This window comes from Myotis yumanensis, unplaced genomic scaffold (assembly GCF_028538775.1).
Source record: "Myotis yumanensis isolate MYYU_CA2020_CCGP unplaced genomic scaffold, mMyoYum1.0.hap1 SCAF_14, whole genome shotgun sequence".
Classification (NCBI taxonomy): domain Eukaryota; kingdom Metazoa; phylum Chordata; class Mammalia; order Chiroptera; family Vespertilionidae; genus Myotis; species Myotis yumanensis.
Window position 1 is genome coordinate 27,613,115 of NW_027223765.1, and position 14,511 is coordinate 27,627,625.

Consider the following 14,511-nt stretch of genomic DNA (forward strand, 5'->3'; position numbering starts at 1 on the left):
TAAACATGAAAATCCGTCCTGGAAACCCACTGATTTTTTTCCTGAGTCAGGAGCAAATGAGCAGTGCCTGGTCTCCCCAGCCCCACGGACACCATCAGATCAGGGGAATCTCCTCACTTGCCACTTTATCTCTACCAAAGCCTCTACTACTCAGAGTCACAAGCCGTGGGGCCTCACTGCTGTCCCTGCTGCCCCTCACTCCCACCCCCCGCTATCAGCGCCCCAGCAGGACAGCTTGTCTTGTGCTGGAGAGCAGTGCACACATATGACCTGAGGCTCCCCTGGGTAAAATGTTAGGCATGGAAATGATGAGCCAACCCCCAGCCCACCAGGGGGCCACACTGTGGCGAGGACAACACAGAGGAAGAGACCATCACAATGCAATGATCTGGGTTAGGCGGCTAGAAGTGGGCTTTGGAGGCCAGAGCGGGGAGTGTATGACTGCGGGCATGCACTGAGGGGGAAGCTTCCTGATGGAATGGGTGCTGGACATTAAAGGGTGAGCAAGAGAGGCTCAAGTGGAGAGGAGGGAAAGAATTCCAGACAGAGGAGAAATCCCTGTGCAGAGGCTCAGGAATATGGAGAGTTTAGTGTGCACAGGCAATCATGGGGATCTTCCTGTTGGCCACACCAGGAGGAGCGAGGGTCAGGTGGCCAGAGATGAGATCAAGAGCAGCAAGATACACAGGAACTCAAAAGACGTGGACAGGAGGGTAAACTCGGGTAATTGGAGCCTGAGCAGAGGAACTCTGACTCCATGTACGTTTTGGAACTCACACTATGGCAGATGAGAATGGTTGAGAGCTGCAAAGCAATGCTGGAGAATTCATTAGGAGGCTTTTGCAATAGGGCAGGGGAATTGACAAAGCCCTTTGTTATGAGGGGGAGGAGGATATAAAGGAGGGGAAGGATCTGAGGGAAAGGAGATGGAGCTGACAGACCATGTGTTGTGGGATACAGAAGATGTGACTCCCAGGGCCTGGCTAGTGACAACACAGGGTGTCGAGGGAGTTAAGGACTGAATTGTGTTTCCTAGACTTGTCAAGCAGGAGGCCAAAAGGAAAAGCAGGCATGATGGCTGAGAGGGGAAGTAACCAGGCTGCAGCTGGCGGAGCAGGGAGAGAGGAGAGCCACCAAGTGTGACTCCGCTTTGGAAAAGCTTGGCTGGAGGGTGGAGAGGAGAGGACCGGCCATGCAGAGAGGCCAGGGGGCAGTCTTTTAGTTTTGAAATGGCAATGACATATGCACGTTTAAGTGGAGAAGCTGAAGTCGGGAAGAGGGTGAAGTTGAAGGTCAATGGAGCAAGGAGATAATTGAAACATGGGGGGTTAAAGGGTGGGAGGGATGGGTGGTTACTCCCTTGGACATCCTTGTCTCTGCCCCTCTGCCCAAGGCTGCTTTCTGAGTGACAGCTCAGGATGGCCTGAGGATGCAATAAGATAACATTGTGAAAGGATTTGCCCCACATCTAGCAAAGTGCAAGCATTCAGTGAATGTATTTATTACAAGTAGGAGAACCAGTGGTCTGTGGCCAAGGCTGGGCTGTCTGCCGTGAAAGGGAGATAGGCAGCAATGACATTGACCACTGGGTGCTTGTGGTCTGAGTCTCATCAGTCTGAGCAAACAGATGTGTCCCAGACAGGTACTGGCCAATACAGATGTTAACGAGGAGTGCAGTGTGAGGAGAGAGGCTGGCCAGGCCCAGTGCTGACTGCCCTCCCAGTGCTAGCTGTGTGCTGATTCCTAAAGAGATGGATGTCTATCCCTGGGCAGATGGGTGGGGAATTCTTAAATGCTATTTGCAAGACTTCAGTAGAAATGCTTCATGAATCCTGCCCTGTCACAAGCATGCATGCGAGTTGTGCTTTAGCTCAGGCCTAATGGGCTTTATATAGTACAGTACTGATTTTCTTTCATGTTTTAATAGAATTCGATTTAATATTTGCTTTCTGCTCTAGCTGCTGGCTGTTGACTGATTCAACACAGAATCCTTCCCTGGTGCCCCCCGACCTTGTTGTTATTCCCTCATTTTGTGTGTTGGCATTTGATTCCTGTCTCCAGCATGAACCACTTTACACATGTCTCCGTTCAGCTGGCGACAGTCACGTGCATGATTTCTGAATGCATTACTACCCGAGCGGCTGCTCCAGCAGACCTGGCATTCAGAAGGGGGGCTTCCAGGCAGAATTCATTTCCATCAGTTAGACGTTGGGGAGATGCAGAGCTTGGTTTGAGAACCTGAGACTGTGATCTGTCGTGTTCTTGGGCAGAAGATTCTCCAACTTAATCTCAAAATACCCAACGCTGTGGCCATTAATCCAGCAACATTTTGCCCTTCTGTGAAGTACCAGGCTTCCTAGTGTTTTCACCAAGGCATTTCCACCTTGGCCAGCATGAGAACAACAGCCATAGACAGCTGGCCAGAGGGAAGAGGCTGCCCTTCTGGAGTCCCAGGGAGCCTGGCTGGTTTATAGGAGAGAGAGTCTGTTCAAATTTCACATTATCCTACCACTGACATTTGGAGTTCCCTCTCTGTGTAAGTTTGGGCTTGGAGATAGCTTTTCCCTCAGTAGGAAAAGGTAGTCAGTTTCACAGGGCAGCACAGGGCATTGGTTAAGAATGTAAGCGTTGGAATCAGGCAGATATGCGTGTTCATACTGGCTCCCATTCTTATAGACCTCAAGATCTATAGCCAGTCCCCATTTTCAGCTTTAGTTTCCCTTTCCATAAAGTTGACTTAATGGTTGCATCTTCCCAGCAAGTCTTATAGGGGGATTAAATGCATGCAAAGCAGCTAGCAGAGTGTCTAGAACAGGGGTGGGCAAACTTTTTGACTCGAGGGCCACAATGGGTTCTTAAACTGGATCAGAGGGCCGGAACAAAAGCATGGATGGAGTGTTTGTGTGAACTAATATAAATTCAAAGTAAACATCATTACATAAAAGGGTACGGTCTTTTTTTTGTTTAGTTTTATTCATTTCAAACCGGCCCGCGGGCCGTAGTTTGCCCACGGCTGGTCTAGAACAATCTCTATGCTCTTCTTATGTCGTGGGGTTAAGTGCAGTGGCTGCATGAATCTCCTACCAACGTTGCTTCTTGTCTATGCACCAAAGCCTGTGCAATGTGAATATTCATCTCTCTAGGTGTTCTGGCTGGCGGATGCGGCTTGGTCCTATGAATAAAAAGACTTGTGTCCTCCTCTCTCGGCACACATGATTGAAAGGAGAGCCCCAGTGGTCATGACTGAAAAAGGATTTGGGGACAGGTTCTCATTGTGGTTCAGCACTTTTTCTCAGAATAGATTGAGGCATGGAGATTAGAGTTGAAGGAGGGGAGGAGATGCATGTGTGAGCTGAGGGTGGAGACACACTGAAGGTAGATGGAGAGATGCTGGACAAGGAAGCTTCTGCCCAGCCTCACTGAGCCTTCCTTTGTCTCCTTACAGGCGTCCCATCAGGTCCCCGAAATGTCATCTCAATCGTCAATGAGACGTCCATCATTCTGGAGTGGCACCCTCCAAGGGAGACAGGTGGGCGGGATGATGTGACCTACAACATCATCTGTAAAAAGTGCCGGGCAGACCGCCGGAGCTGCTCCCGTTGTGATGACAATGTGGAGTTCGTGCCAAAGCAGCTGGGCCTGACCGAGTGCCGAGTCTCCATCAGCAGCCTGTGGGCCCACACCCCCTACACCTTCGACATCCAGGCCGTCAATGGAGTCTCCAGCAAGAGCCCCTTCCCCCCACAACACGTCTCTGTCAACATTACCACAAACCAAGCTGGTAAGTCTGGAGGCCTCGCTGCTCTTCTTTGTCTTTGGCTCTTTGTCCATCTCGGTGCAGGAACAAAGCTGCAGTCATACCCATCCTGTTATCTGCCCTCAGGCCTCCTCCCCACCCCCCAACGCCCCCCAGGAGTACAGGCGTCCAGTGATGGGCATTTGTGGCCATGAAGGACATGGGTGTAATTCTTCACCTCTGAGAGGGAGCTTAATTCTGAGGGGTTTTTGTATGCCCAGCACAAAAGCAACGATGTATATCCAAGCCATAGTAGGGCCCAGTCATCTGCATCCAGCTGGGGCTAAACAAATGCCCTTGGGAAGACAGATGGATGGACAGTCAGATGGGTGGTGAATAAACAAATAGATGGACAGATGATGGATGTAGAAGTGGACGGATGGAAGCCCTGCATGGTCTTGAGTAGACCAGTGCTATTCTGTTAGAAAACCCAATGAGAGAAACTTCCCAGTAATCATGTGATAAAGTCACTATTGCTTCATAGATGACCTTTCAATCAAACCCATGTAATTCAAGAGTGCATTCTCCTTTATAGCTTGCTCAGATGAATGCTACACTGTTATAGAGACCTCAGATAGTTGGCAATAGATCACTCCTGATAGCCAGACCTCCCTATGGCATGCACAGCTCAAAACATATTTTCTTCTCTCTTTTTTATATCTTCTACTCTTCTGACCTTTTCTTCTTTATTACTTTTCACAATCAATTTCTTTTTATATCCATTTAACCAGTTCATTCATGCACTTACTCATTTATGTATTCACTCATTACTACAAGACAGTGATGAGTATCTACTGTATGTGGATTAGACACTCTGAGGTATACAGTGATACTGGGACACAATCGTTTCTTCTGTGAAACTCATTAACTGAATAATTTGCAGGGCATAGACACAAAGTACAAGCTGCAAGGCTGGTGTCTTCTAAGTACCGCATCCTCTACACACACAGGAAATATCAAGGGAGTTAGAAATGAGCACTTTCTCCCGAGGGGTCATGGTACAAGATGGAAGAGGGGGAAGTGAACATCATGTCTGTAGGCAATGATGGGGGTCATGGACAGTGGACCATGATCTTTTTTGGAATTAGGGATTTTTCTCAATCAACAATTCTGAAAGGACCGTTTGTTAGTGGAGTAGCAGGATCCAAGCCTGTCTCTTTGCTCTGTCTCCCTCCATGTAGCTCTCCCTTCCTGACATCCTCTTTCCTACTCCATCCTCTTCTACTCCTCACCTCCTCATCCTCAGCTCATTCTGCCTCTTTTAATACCAGGCATCTTTGACGGCAGATGATTCTTGGGTTTAAGCTGTCAGAACTGAGAAGGAAGAAGGTGTCACAGGCGAGCATGGCTGTCCAGATGGCTGCGTTGTTGCTGGGAGCATGTGTGTGTTCGTGTGTGCATGTTTGTATGTGTACGGTCACGTGTTTACATGCGGATGTGTGTAATGAGAAAATAAGAGGGGAAGTGTGGGAGCCTCCAGCTGGTGACCACAGCCCCGGTGCCGTGGAGACAAAGGTTGTGACAGTCTGTCCTACCCAAAGAAAAGGGAATGGTAATTCTAGCATCATGTTGAGCATGTAACATGGGCAGCCTTTGTTAGCAGCGTTTCCCTTGTAGAGTTTAAGGCAGAAAACTGGCTGAAATATTTTAGTGTCCCAGCTTCTGGGCATAAACATCCTGCCAGGCTGTCATGTTACACTGGGCTTGGCTGTCTTTTCTCTCTCTCTAAGCATGTGCGAACAAACCTGCCACTTATATCGGGTTGCGTTGATTTCTGCCCCTCCCTTCCCTTCTCCTGCTATTCCCAAACCTGCCCATCTGCTTGTCTTGCCATCTGCACCTTCTCAGGCTGCAGTGGAGCTGAGGGACCAGGGCTCCTGCAAGGGGTTCTGCATTATCAACATTCAAAATATTTATTCTGATTCTCACCCATTCTCGTGCCCTTTGTATCTCCCCCTTGTATTCTTAACCTTCCCTGATGTTGTCTCAGTCCGAGTGTCACCTTCCAATCTATGATTTTTTTTTTTTGAGAATTCTTGAATTTGGGTGTTTGAAAGTTTACAATCAGCTGCTTCTTGGTGGCACATGGTTATCCTTCTTATTATCCTATATAATAAAGATGTAATATGCACTTAACAACCGGATTATGGATCAGCAGGAGGGTGGGGCAGCGAGTTATAAGTTGGCGGCAGAGAGCTACAGGAGGGGGCAGGGCAGCAAGCTATGGGGTAGGGGGACGGGGGAGCTACAGGAGGGCGGGGCAGTGGGCAGAGAGCTCCTGGAGGGCAGCAGCGAGCTACTGGCAAGCTACTGGTGCACGGATTCGTGCACAGGGCTACTAGTATATAATAAAAGACTAATATGCAAATTGTCCCCTCCAGAGTTTGACCAGGAGACCAAGAGTTCTATTGCTCACTATGACATGCGCTGACCACCAGGGGGTGGCGCGGAACATGGCGGGCGACCAGCAGCCTCAGAGGGGGTGCTGAGGGAGTAAGGGAAGGAGGAGGCGAGCAGGCCAGGAGGCGGGGAACCTGATCAGCCCTGATCACTAGCCAGGCCTAGGGACCTCTAGTTATAAAATAAATAGGCCTCTAGTTATAAAATAAATGTCAAGTTGATCAGTGGTTCCTAATCTGTGGGTGGTGGGGCTCTGAGGAACGTGGTGCTATCACACTGCTTTGGTGAATTGACATGTGAATAGAAATTATTTTCAACCATAGATAATTTTTTTCAAAAAAAAAAAAAATGAGAAACTTTGAAATGAGCACTTGAGCCTGCACCTCTGCAGAAGCAGTTTAGAAAAATGAATGGAAGCTACATTTTATAAGAGATGAAAGAGAGATGAAATAACCGACTTCACAAAAAACCGTAGTGACTCAGTTCCATGAAGGGTTGGGGTGGATGGATGTAGGCAGCACCAGTTAGTCATTCTCACCCTTTCCCAGGGCACCCTGAGCTCTTCCATGCTGGGTGAGATCTAGGTCGGCCCCTCTACCCTGACTTCATGGTATAGTCTGACCCCCCTGTCATTGCCTATGGCCACCACTGTGCTACTGTTTGGGTCATGAGTAGGAGTTTACAGTTAAAGAATTTGACCAAGAGCAGTGCTGGAATCAATCATGAAGCTACCTGATGTGTTTATTAGTATCTATTGTGTGTCTGGAAACTGAAAATAGCTGGGGACCATTCAGTGGGCCCTGATTGAGGAGCAGGTAAAACTTATTATAGTTAGCACATCACGGTGGCGTTTCTTTTGTGTTGACAGAGAATTATGGAATACGTGGACTCATTGGATCTCACAATTATCCTATGACTTGGGTATCATTGTTCCCATTTTCCTATAAGAAAACAGAGTCTCAAAGGCATTTAAGGAATCTGGTATTAGAGGAGGGCCAGCAGGACACCAGCTTTGTTTCTGCATTCCCATTTCCTGCCCTCAAGGTGGACAGTCCCTCCGGGCTCCCATTTCATAGCCTCTGAGCAGGGAGGGTTTTTTCAGAGCCAGCCAATGCCATCCTGCTGAGAGAAGGACCCTTCACTGTGTAGTCCCTGTTACACATCCACAGTTTTCTCTGTGACACTAAATCATAAAAAGTTGTCCTCAGTGTCTGGATTGAGATGGGAGATGGGTGTGTTTGTTGAGGGACACAAGTTGTTCCCATAGTGAACTGGATCCAGACAATGGATGGAAGGGTCACAGGAGAGAAGAGTTGGGACAAGTTGGCTGCTAAGTGGTATTGCACTTGATCTGTAGCCTTATGCTTATGAGCACCCACCCTCTTCTAGGTGCGGCTGGCTGCTCTGAGCAGATCCTCCTTTGTTTAGGGGCATGGACCACATCTGTGGCTGGATGGGCAGTTTTAACACAGGATTGCCATCTCTTCTTTCTCAGGGCTTCCCATATATGCCACACTGATTCTGCACCATGTTGCTCTCACTATCCCTACCAATAAAGGCAGGAAAATCATCTTACCTGAGTTAGGAATCCAAAGAAAAGGGTTTGGTTCGGTCTCAGTCCATCAGAGAAAGTCATTGATAGGCTTTTTCTGACCTCAAGGGTTGGCATCTATGAGACCACAGAAGATTTGTATCCATCTTTTGGTCCATTGGGCACACAGTAGGTACAGTTCTTCCTGAGAGGCAAGTATGACTGGGAAACACCAAAGAGTCTGTTGAATCCTGAGACCCAGAGTTACTCCCTCCCTGATGACCCCGGTCATGTACATACTCAGACTACTCAGGATCTTGCATCACTTGGAGACTTTCAGGATAGGATCCTTTCCCAGCCCATAGGTAGTGGCAGAGAACTACCAGTTTTTAGCACCTCCAATATGCCAAGCCCCTACCATGTTCTTTCTCTACAAAGATGAGGTGGGCCAGGTGAAGAAACTGGAGTCAGAGTGCTCTTGGAATTTGCTCAGCATCTCACAGCCCACAAATGATGTTTCTGGGTTTCAAACTCAGCTTTGTGGCTATTTTATCCTCTAACTGATCAAAAATCGCTTTATGGTGAGCCGTGTAAGTTGTAAGCTCTCTCTAAGCTATTGCCACATAGCTGGGCCACTTTAGCTGTCAAAAAAATGTCCATCATCTTTGGTCGGGGTTGGTCATGAATTATGCAAGCTCAGATTTATGTGAGGTCTTCAGGGATGCAGCCTTGCTCTCAATACAGCTGCCTTGAGTTTAAAATAGACCCGATCAGGTGGAACTCTCTCTGTTTCAGTGGCCACAGGATCTGCAGAGGGATTGTTATCTCCACTAACTCTCACAGTCACTCTCTGGCACCTGGCCCCAGATTCAGACTGATGGCCGGATCATCTGGCTGTCAGAGAGAATTAAAGTGAATGACAAACTTTGCTTCTCTTTTCTGCCAGTTAGACTCAGAGTGTCAGAGTTGGGGAAAGGGACCTCAGAGGAAATCTTAGAAAAAAAAAAGACAAATCAGACCAGCACATCTCTGAAGTCAACTTTTAGCAAGATATAAAGTCAGTGAATTTAGGACCATCAAAGCCAGAGAGAACAAACTCCAAGTCCCATGAGGCCAGGCAGGCAAAGAAAAGGAGCAAAGTAGAGCCAAGTGTCAAGCAATAGGGAGTGGTGGGGTCTGCAGGGAACTGAAGAGAACAGGGGCAGCCTCTACTCAGCTCCAGCAATGTGGTGCCAGGTCTTAAAAGCTGAAAATCCAAATTTAAATTGTTGACATCAAATTAGAAAAATTTAAAGCACAGGAGAGCCAAACAAATCCAATTCTGAATTTGGGCCTATTGGCGGATTCAGAGGTCTAATCCGATTTACCCAAGCCAGAAAGGTGGGCATGCTGCGCTGTTCTATTTTCATTCCACTGTGGGGCAGTCGCCTTCCTCACTTCTTGGAGTCATGGTGGCAGAGGCATAGCCGGAGTGTCCCGGGGTTGGTTTCTCTCTCTGGTCCTCATGTGACTCATGCAAGTTCATTGACCTACCTTGGTCCCTCCTTTCTCAGCTGTAAAATAGGAGTAATGACACCTGCTTTCTCGTGCTGCTGTGACAGTCAAGTGAGACAGGGGATAGAAAATCATGTTGTAAATCATGCTATAGACTAGGAGATGAGCATCATTTCTGAGAACATGTCCTGAGCCAGACCGCAATTTGGATTTTTTCTTCCTAGGCTGTTTCTTTCCAAGGCCTCTCAGTCTCTTTGTTTGGGACGAATGCCATCCACATCAGGTAAATGACAGGTATTGGTTTGTCCATTCTTTGAGGAGGAGTGGGCACCAGAAAGGACAGTGAAGTCTGCATCCCAGTGAGTTAACAATGAGGACATGAGGACTGGAGTGAAGCCGGAACCTGTGCACCTGGCACAAGCTGCTCCTGCTGCTCTAAGGAGCCTGTCTGTCTTTCCTCATCATATGTTTAGAGAAGCAACACTTTCCCCCTTACATTCCTGATGCCATCAGCAGTTTTATATCTGACATTTATATTCCACACAGCTCATGTATGGTCTGCTGTGCCGATTGCATGAGGAATACTAACATAGCCACCATGCCAATAACGCAGACACAATCCGTTACTTAACTGAGTTTAAAAAATAAATACATTACTTCTGTTAATAGTCATAAGCCCCTTTAGTTTGTCCATTTTTAAGGCGTTTATTTTGCTTTTTAGACAACTTTATTGAGGTATAATCTCTACACCACAAAATCCATCTCTTTTAAGGATGCAGTTCTAAGATTTTAGTGCGATTTTTTTTTACTTAATTTTTTTTTAAATTATAGTTGACATACAATATTATATTTGTTTCAGATGTACAACCCAATGATTAGTCATTATATCTCTTACTAAGTGATCATCCTGATAAATCTTGTACCCATCTGATACCATACATAGTTACTACAATATTATTGACTATATTCCCCAGTAACTACCAATTTGTACTTCTTAATCCCTTCAGCTTTTTCACACATTCCTTTAGGCCCCTCTCATCTGGCAACCCTCAAAATGTTCTCTGTGTCTATGAGTCTGTTTCTGTTCTGCTTGTTTCTTTTAGTTTTTTTTTTAATTCAATTGTTGATAGATTTGTATTTATTGCCATCTTTTCTTGTTAAAGGAGACTCTTTAATATTGGTTTGATAGTGATGAACTCCTTGAACTTTTTCCTGTCTGGGAACTCCTTATATATTCTTTACTTCTAAATGATAGCTTTGCTAGGTAGAGTAATCTTGATTGTAGATCCTTGCTTTTCATCACTTTGAATATTTCTTGCCACTCCCATTTGGCCTGAAAAGTTTCTATTGCGAAATCTGTTGGAGCTCTTTTATAGGTAACTAACTGCTTTTCTCTTGCTGCTCTTAAGGTTCTCCTTTGTCTTTATCCTTTGGCATATTAATTAAATGTGGTGTTCTTGGAATGGGCCTCCTTTCGTTCATCCTATTTTGGACTCCGTGCTTCCTGGACTTGTATGTCTATTTCCTTTATCAGTTTAGGGAAGTTTTTCATCATTATTTTTTTACAGAAGTTTTCAATTCCTTGCTCTCTCTCTCTCTTCTCTTTCTGGAGGGGGAGATCCAGAAAAGGAACAATGGCCTGTGCCAGCACTCTGTCTGGGAGAAACCTGCCCCTCCAAGTCTCACCCCTAAGCCAGACAATTCAGTTCCTCCCCTTATGTCTCTTGTGCCTTTCAAGCTGCTGCCCCAGTGCTAGAGCTCAGAGGGAGTGAGTTCCAGTAAGTCTGTGCAGGCCCTTAACACATTTCGTACCGCTCAGGAGTTTTCTCGTGTTTCACATTCCACCTGTTAAGGGCCGCTCACAAGTGTTCTCGTTTTTCACGCCCATGGAAAAAGGAGCGAATCTAGACACTTATGTAAATTTTGTTTGGTCCCTCTTCATAGAGGAAAATGTTTTACGCAGTACCATACATTAAGAAAGTACTAGGAACTTTAATTGTTTAATTGTTTTTGTAAATAAAAATGTTATAATTATTGAAAAACAACACCTAAACTGCATTATGATGATTTAAATAATGTGCAGTTTGCCCAGAGACGTGCGGTCCCTGGCGTATGTCTTAGAGATTTCTATGCGGTACGCAATGTGTTAAGAGGAACTTCTGGGACTCCAGCAGCCCTCCATCTCAATCAGCCACAATCCCTGCTGGTTATTACAAGCAGAAGTTATGACGACTTCTCTTCCTGGCACTGGAACCTTGGAGACTGGAATTCCTTGACCCTCAGGGGGGACCGCCACAGCCAAAATGTTGCTCCTGATTTTTATCCACCACACGTAGGTGTGGGATCAGCCCATTCAGTGTCTTTGCCCCTCCTACCAGTCTCAGCGTGGCTTCTTCTTTATATCCTTAGTTGTAGAACTTCTGTTCAGCTAGATTTCAGGTGGTGCTGACTGATAGTGGTTCTGTAGTTTATTGGAAATTTTTATGTGGTTGTGGAAGGATGCAGGTACCACATTTACCTACACTGCCATCTTGACCAGAAGCCAAGGCATTTTTGAAGTTCCTAGACAATTAAAATTAGTCAGAGATACTACTTTTCCTACAAAAGAATTATCTAGCCCACCAATTTCTCTGAATACATCACCTAATTTGCATTATTCCTTAGTTAAATATAGTATTTGCATGCATAAAGATAATCTTTGAATATGAAAGGAATTTTATGATATTGCAATATATTGAGCTCTTTGGAGGAAAGATATTATGTAAATCTCAAAATTAAATATTAAAACAATATTGCACTGCTGCCTGTAAAAATTTAGAGTGTTAAGATCCATATGCTAAAACTAGTTCATTTTTAAGGGCTGGTCTCATTGGAAATTAGCAGGCAAACTTTGCTCCAGAGCAGAGAAAAGATTGAGTTAGAACTTTAAAAAGACTGGAATGACTTTAAAGAAAACTTTTATTGAAGTTAATGAAGAAAAGTTTACAAACCCTAAGCAAATGAAATTTTCACTCCACTTAATCCAATTTCATTGCTTTCTTCTCATTGTTAATTCTAAAAAGATTGTTTCTATTGTTTCTTAAGCCCTGGCATTGACAAGGAACTTCTGAGTGGCCTTAGAAAGGTCCTGGCCATTTGCAGATGATAGTGTGTTTCCTGCTGAACTGAGCAGGTCAGCACATAGCACTGCTCATGACCAAAGGTGTGGTTCCCCCGGGAGCCCTGGGTCTCTCCACTACATGGTGAGCTCTGCAGAGAAGCAGATTTTAACACATGCTTCAGGCTCATGAGAGAGCGACCACACAGCACTAGGCAAAGAGACCCTTGATAAATATTTGCCCGTTTCCTTTAGCCCCCACATATGAGTTAATATATATGTTTGGCTGGTGTGTGGGAATCGAATATGTCCCCATGGCCCACAGTTGCCAGATGATCCCTCCAGGTCAGCCAGGCAACTAGGTATCTTCCTCCTCTGTGGCTCCTAGAAGAAAAACTTGAGGGAATGATTTTATTCATTTTTTTAAAATATGGTTTATTGATTTGAGAGAGAGAGAGAGAGAGAGAGAGAGAGAGAGAGAGAGAGAGAAATAGCAGTGGGAGAGCAACATTAATTGGCTGCCTCCTGCATGCCCTCTATTGAGGATTGAGCCCACAACCCGGACATGTGCCCTGACCAGGAATCAAACTAGCTACCTCTTGGTACATGGGATGCTGCTCAATCCAATCCACTGAGCCACACCAGCCAGATGAGGGGATGATTTTAGAATGATGTTAGGAGCCCTGATCCACTTAGAACGCAGTGACATTCAACCACACTCAAAGGGGTTGTTTGTTTGTTTGTTTAAGCACTTTAACTTTGGAACTGTATTCATCCATTTAACACAGTCTTTGTGACTACTTTCCACATGCTGACTCACTGGTTTCTGTTCTATTCATTCATTTACTCAACAGATATTTTTGGAGGCCTTCTGTGCGTCATGCATGCACTGCTCCAGGCACTGGGAACACAGTAGCAAACAACACACAAAAGCCCATGCCTTGTGAAGCTCACATGCTAGTCCACAGCTCTTGTGGAGACTGGAATGAGAGACCCAGAAAAGTCACATGAGCAGGTGACTAATTGGGGACTCTAGGGGGCCCTCCGCTAGGCTCTGGGTTTCTTAACCTGCAGTGGTACCAGCTCTCACTTTCCAAACCTTAAGATGTAACCACATGTGGTTGCTAGAGAGCATTTCAATCTGTGGTCGTTGTTGCTATATGGTGACAGTGTTGGGTGGGATATTTTATTGTTCACTGACTGACCAATTTGAACTCAGGTGGACGAATATGCAGTGGTTGAATGTGGGAATTCTCCCTGTTCCAGGTCCTGAGCAGTGGTTAGTTATGCTGCTATCAGCTGGAGGACAGCTGAGAATGCCCAACCTGCTGCATCCTTGCGAGGATGATTAGAGGGCATCTGTTTTCTTATTTCACCTCATCTTGCACCAGACACTACAGCTACATGGCTTGTTGAGTGAAAATGGGACTGCTGGCCATGAGACTGTCATAAGCTCCTTACTCTCTTCAAAGGGCAAATGAGATTGTTACAACCATCATGGCAGAGGTCATCTACAGTTGGATTAGGAGATGGTTGCCGTTTGCCTCTATCATGGCACAGTTCATCTACAATTGGATTAAGACAGTGGTCGGCAAACTGTGGCTCTTGAGCCACATGTGGCTCTTTGGCCCCTTGAGTGTGGCTCTTCCACAAAATGCCGACTTCTGCTCATGGGTACGTGTGCGCCTGCACGTGGTATTTTGTGGAAGAGCCACACTCAAGGGGCCAAAGAGCCGCATGTGGCTCGTGAGCCGAAGTTTGCTGACCACTGGATTAGGAGATAGTTGCTGTTGGCCCTGGTGACGTGGGGAAGAAGGAGGAGGTGTCTACTCCATGAGCCAACTGTAATCTCCAGGAGAGCAGGTCCTGTATCCATTGTATTAGCTTGTTCCCCAGAGTCTAGCCAGGTGCCTGAAATAATAGCACTTAATAAGTATTCATTGAATAAATTAATAAATTATCGAGTAACGTATGTCTTTCTTAAATCTGAGGCATCAAGAAATGGTGCAGCTTGAGTTCTCTCTGTGATCTTTCCTTCCTCCAGCACTTTTGGGCGGGCGCACTGATTGGAGTTAAGCCCCTACATTCTCCCAGATGTTGGTGAGATTTGGGATGTCCTAGGTGCACTATCCTCTAAAAACATGGCCCTGTGAGAAGCACCTGCTATGCCCTGTCCTGCCTGCCCCACGCCCC

At 46.0% G+C, this 14,511-nt stretch overlaps 1 protein-coding gene across 1 annotated transcript in view; it reads left to right on the top strand.

Annotated features, from left to right (window-relative positions):
• EPHB1 (EPH receptor B1) overlaps positions 1–14,511 on the top strand; it is a 409,554-nt gene that overhangs the window by 294,236 nt on the left and 100,807 nt on the right. The window contains exon 5 of the mRNA XM_070433462.1: positions 3,446–3,781. Within this exon, the coding sequence (XP_070289563.1) occupies positions 3,446–3,781 (336 nt within the window). The remainder of the gene's footprint in view (positions 1–3,445; positions 3,782–14,511) is intronic.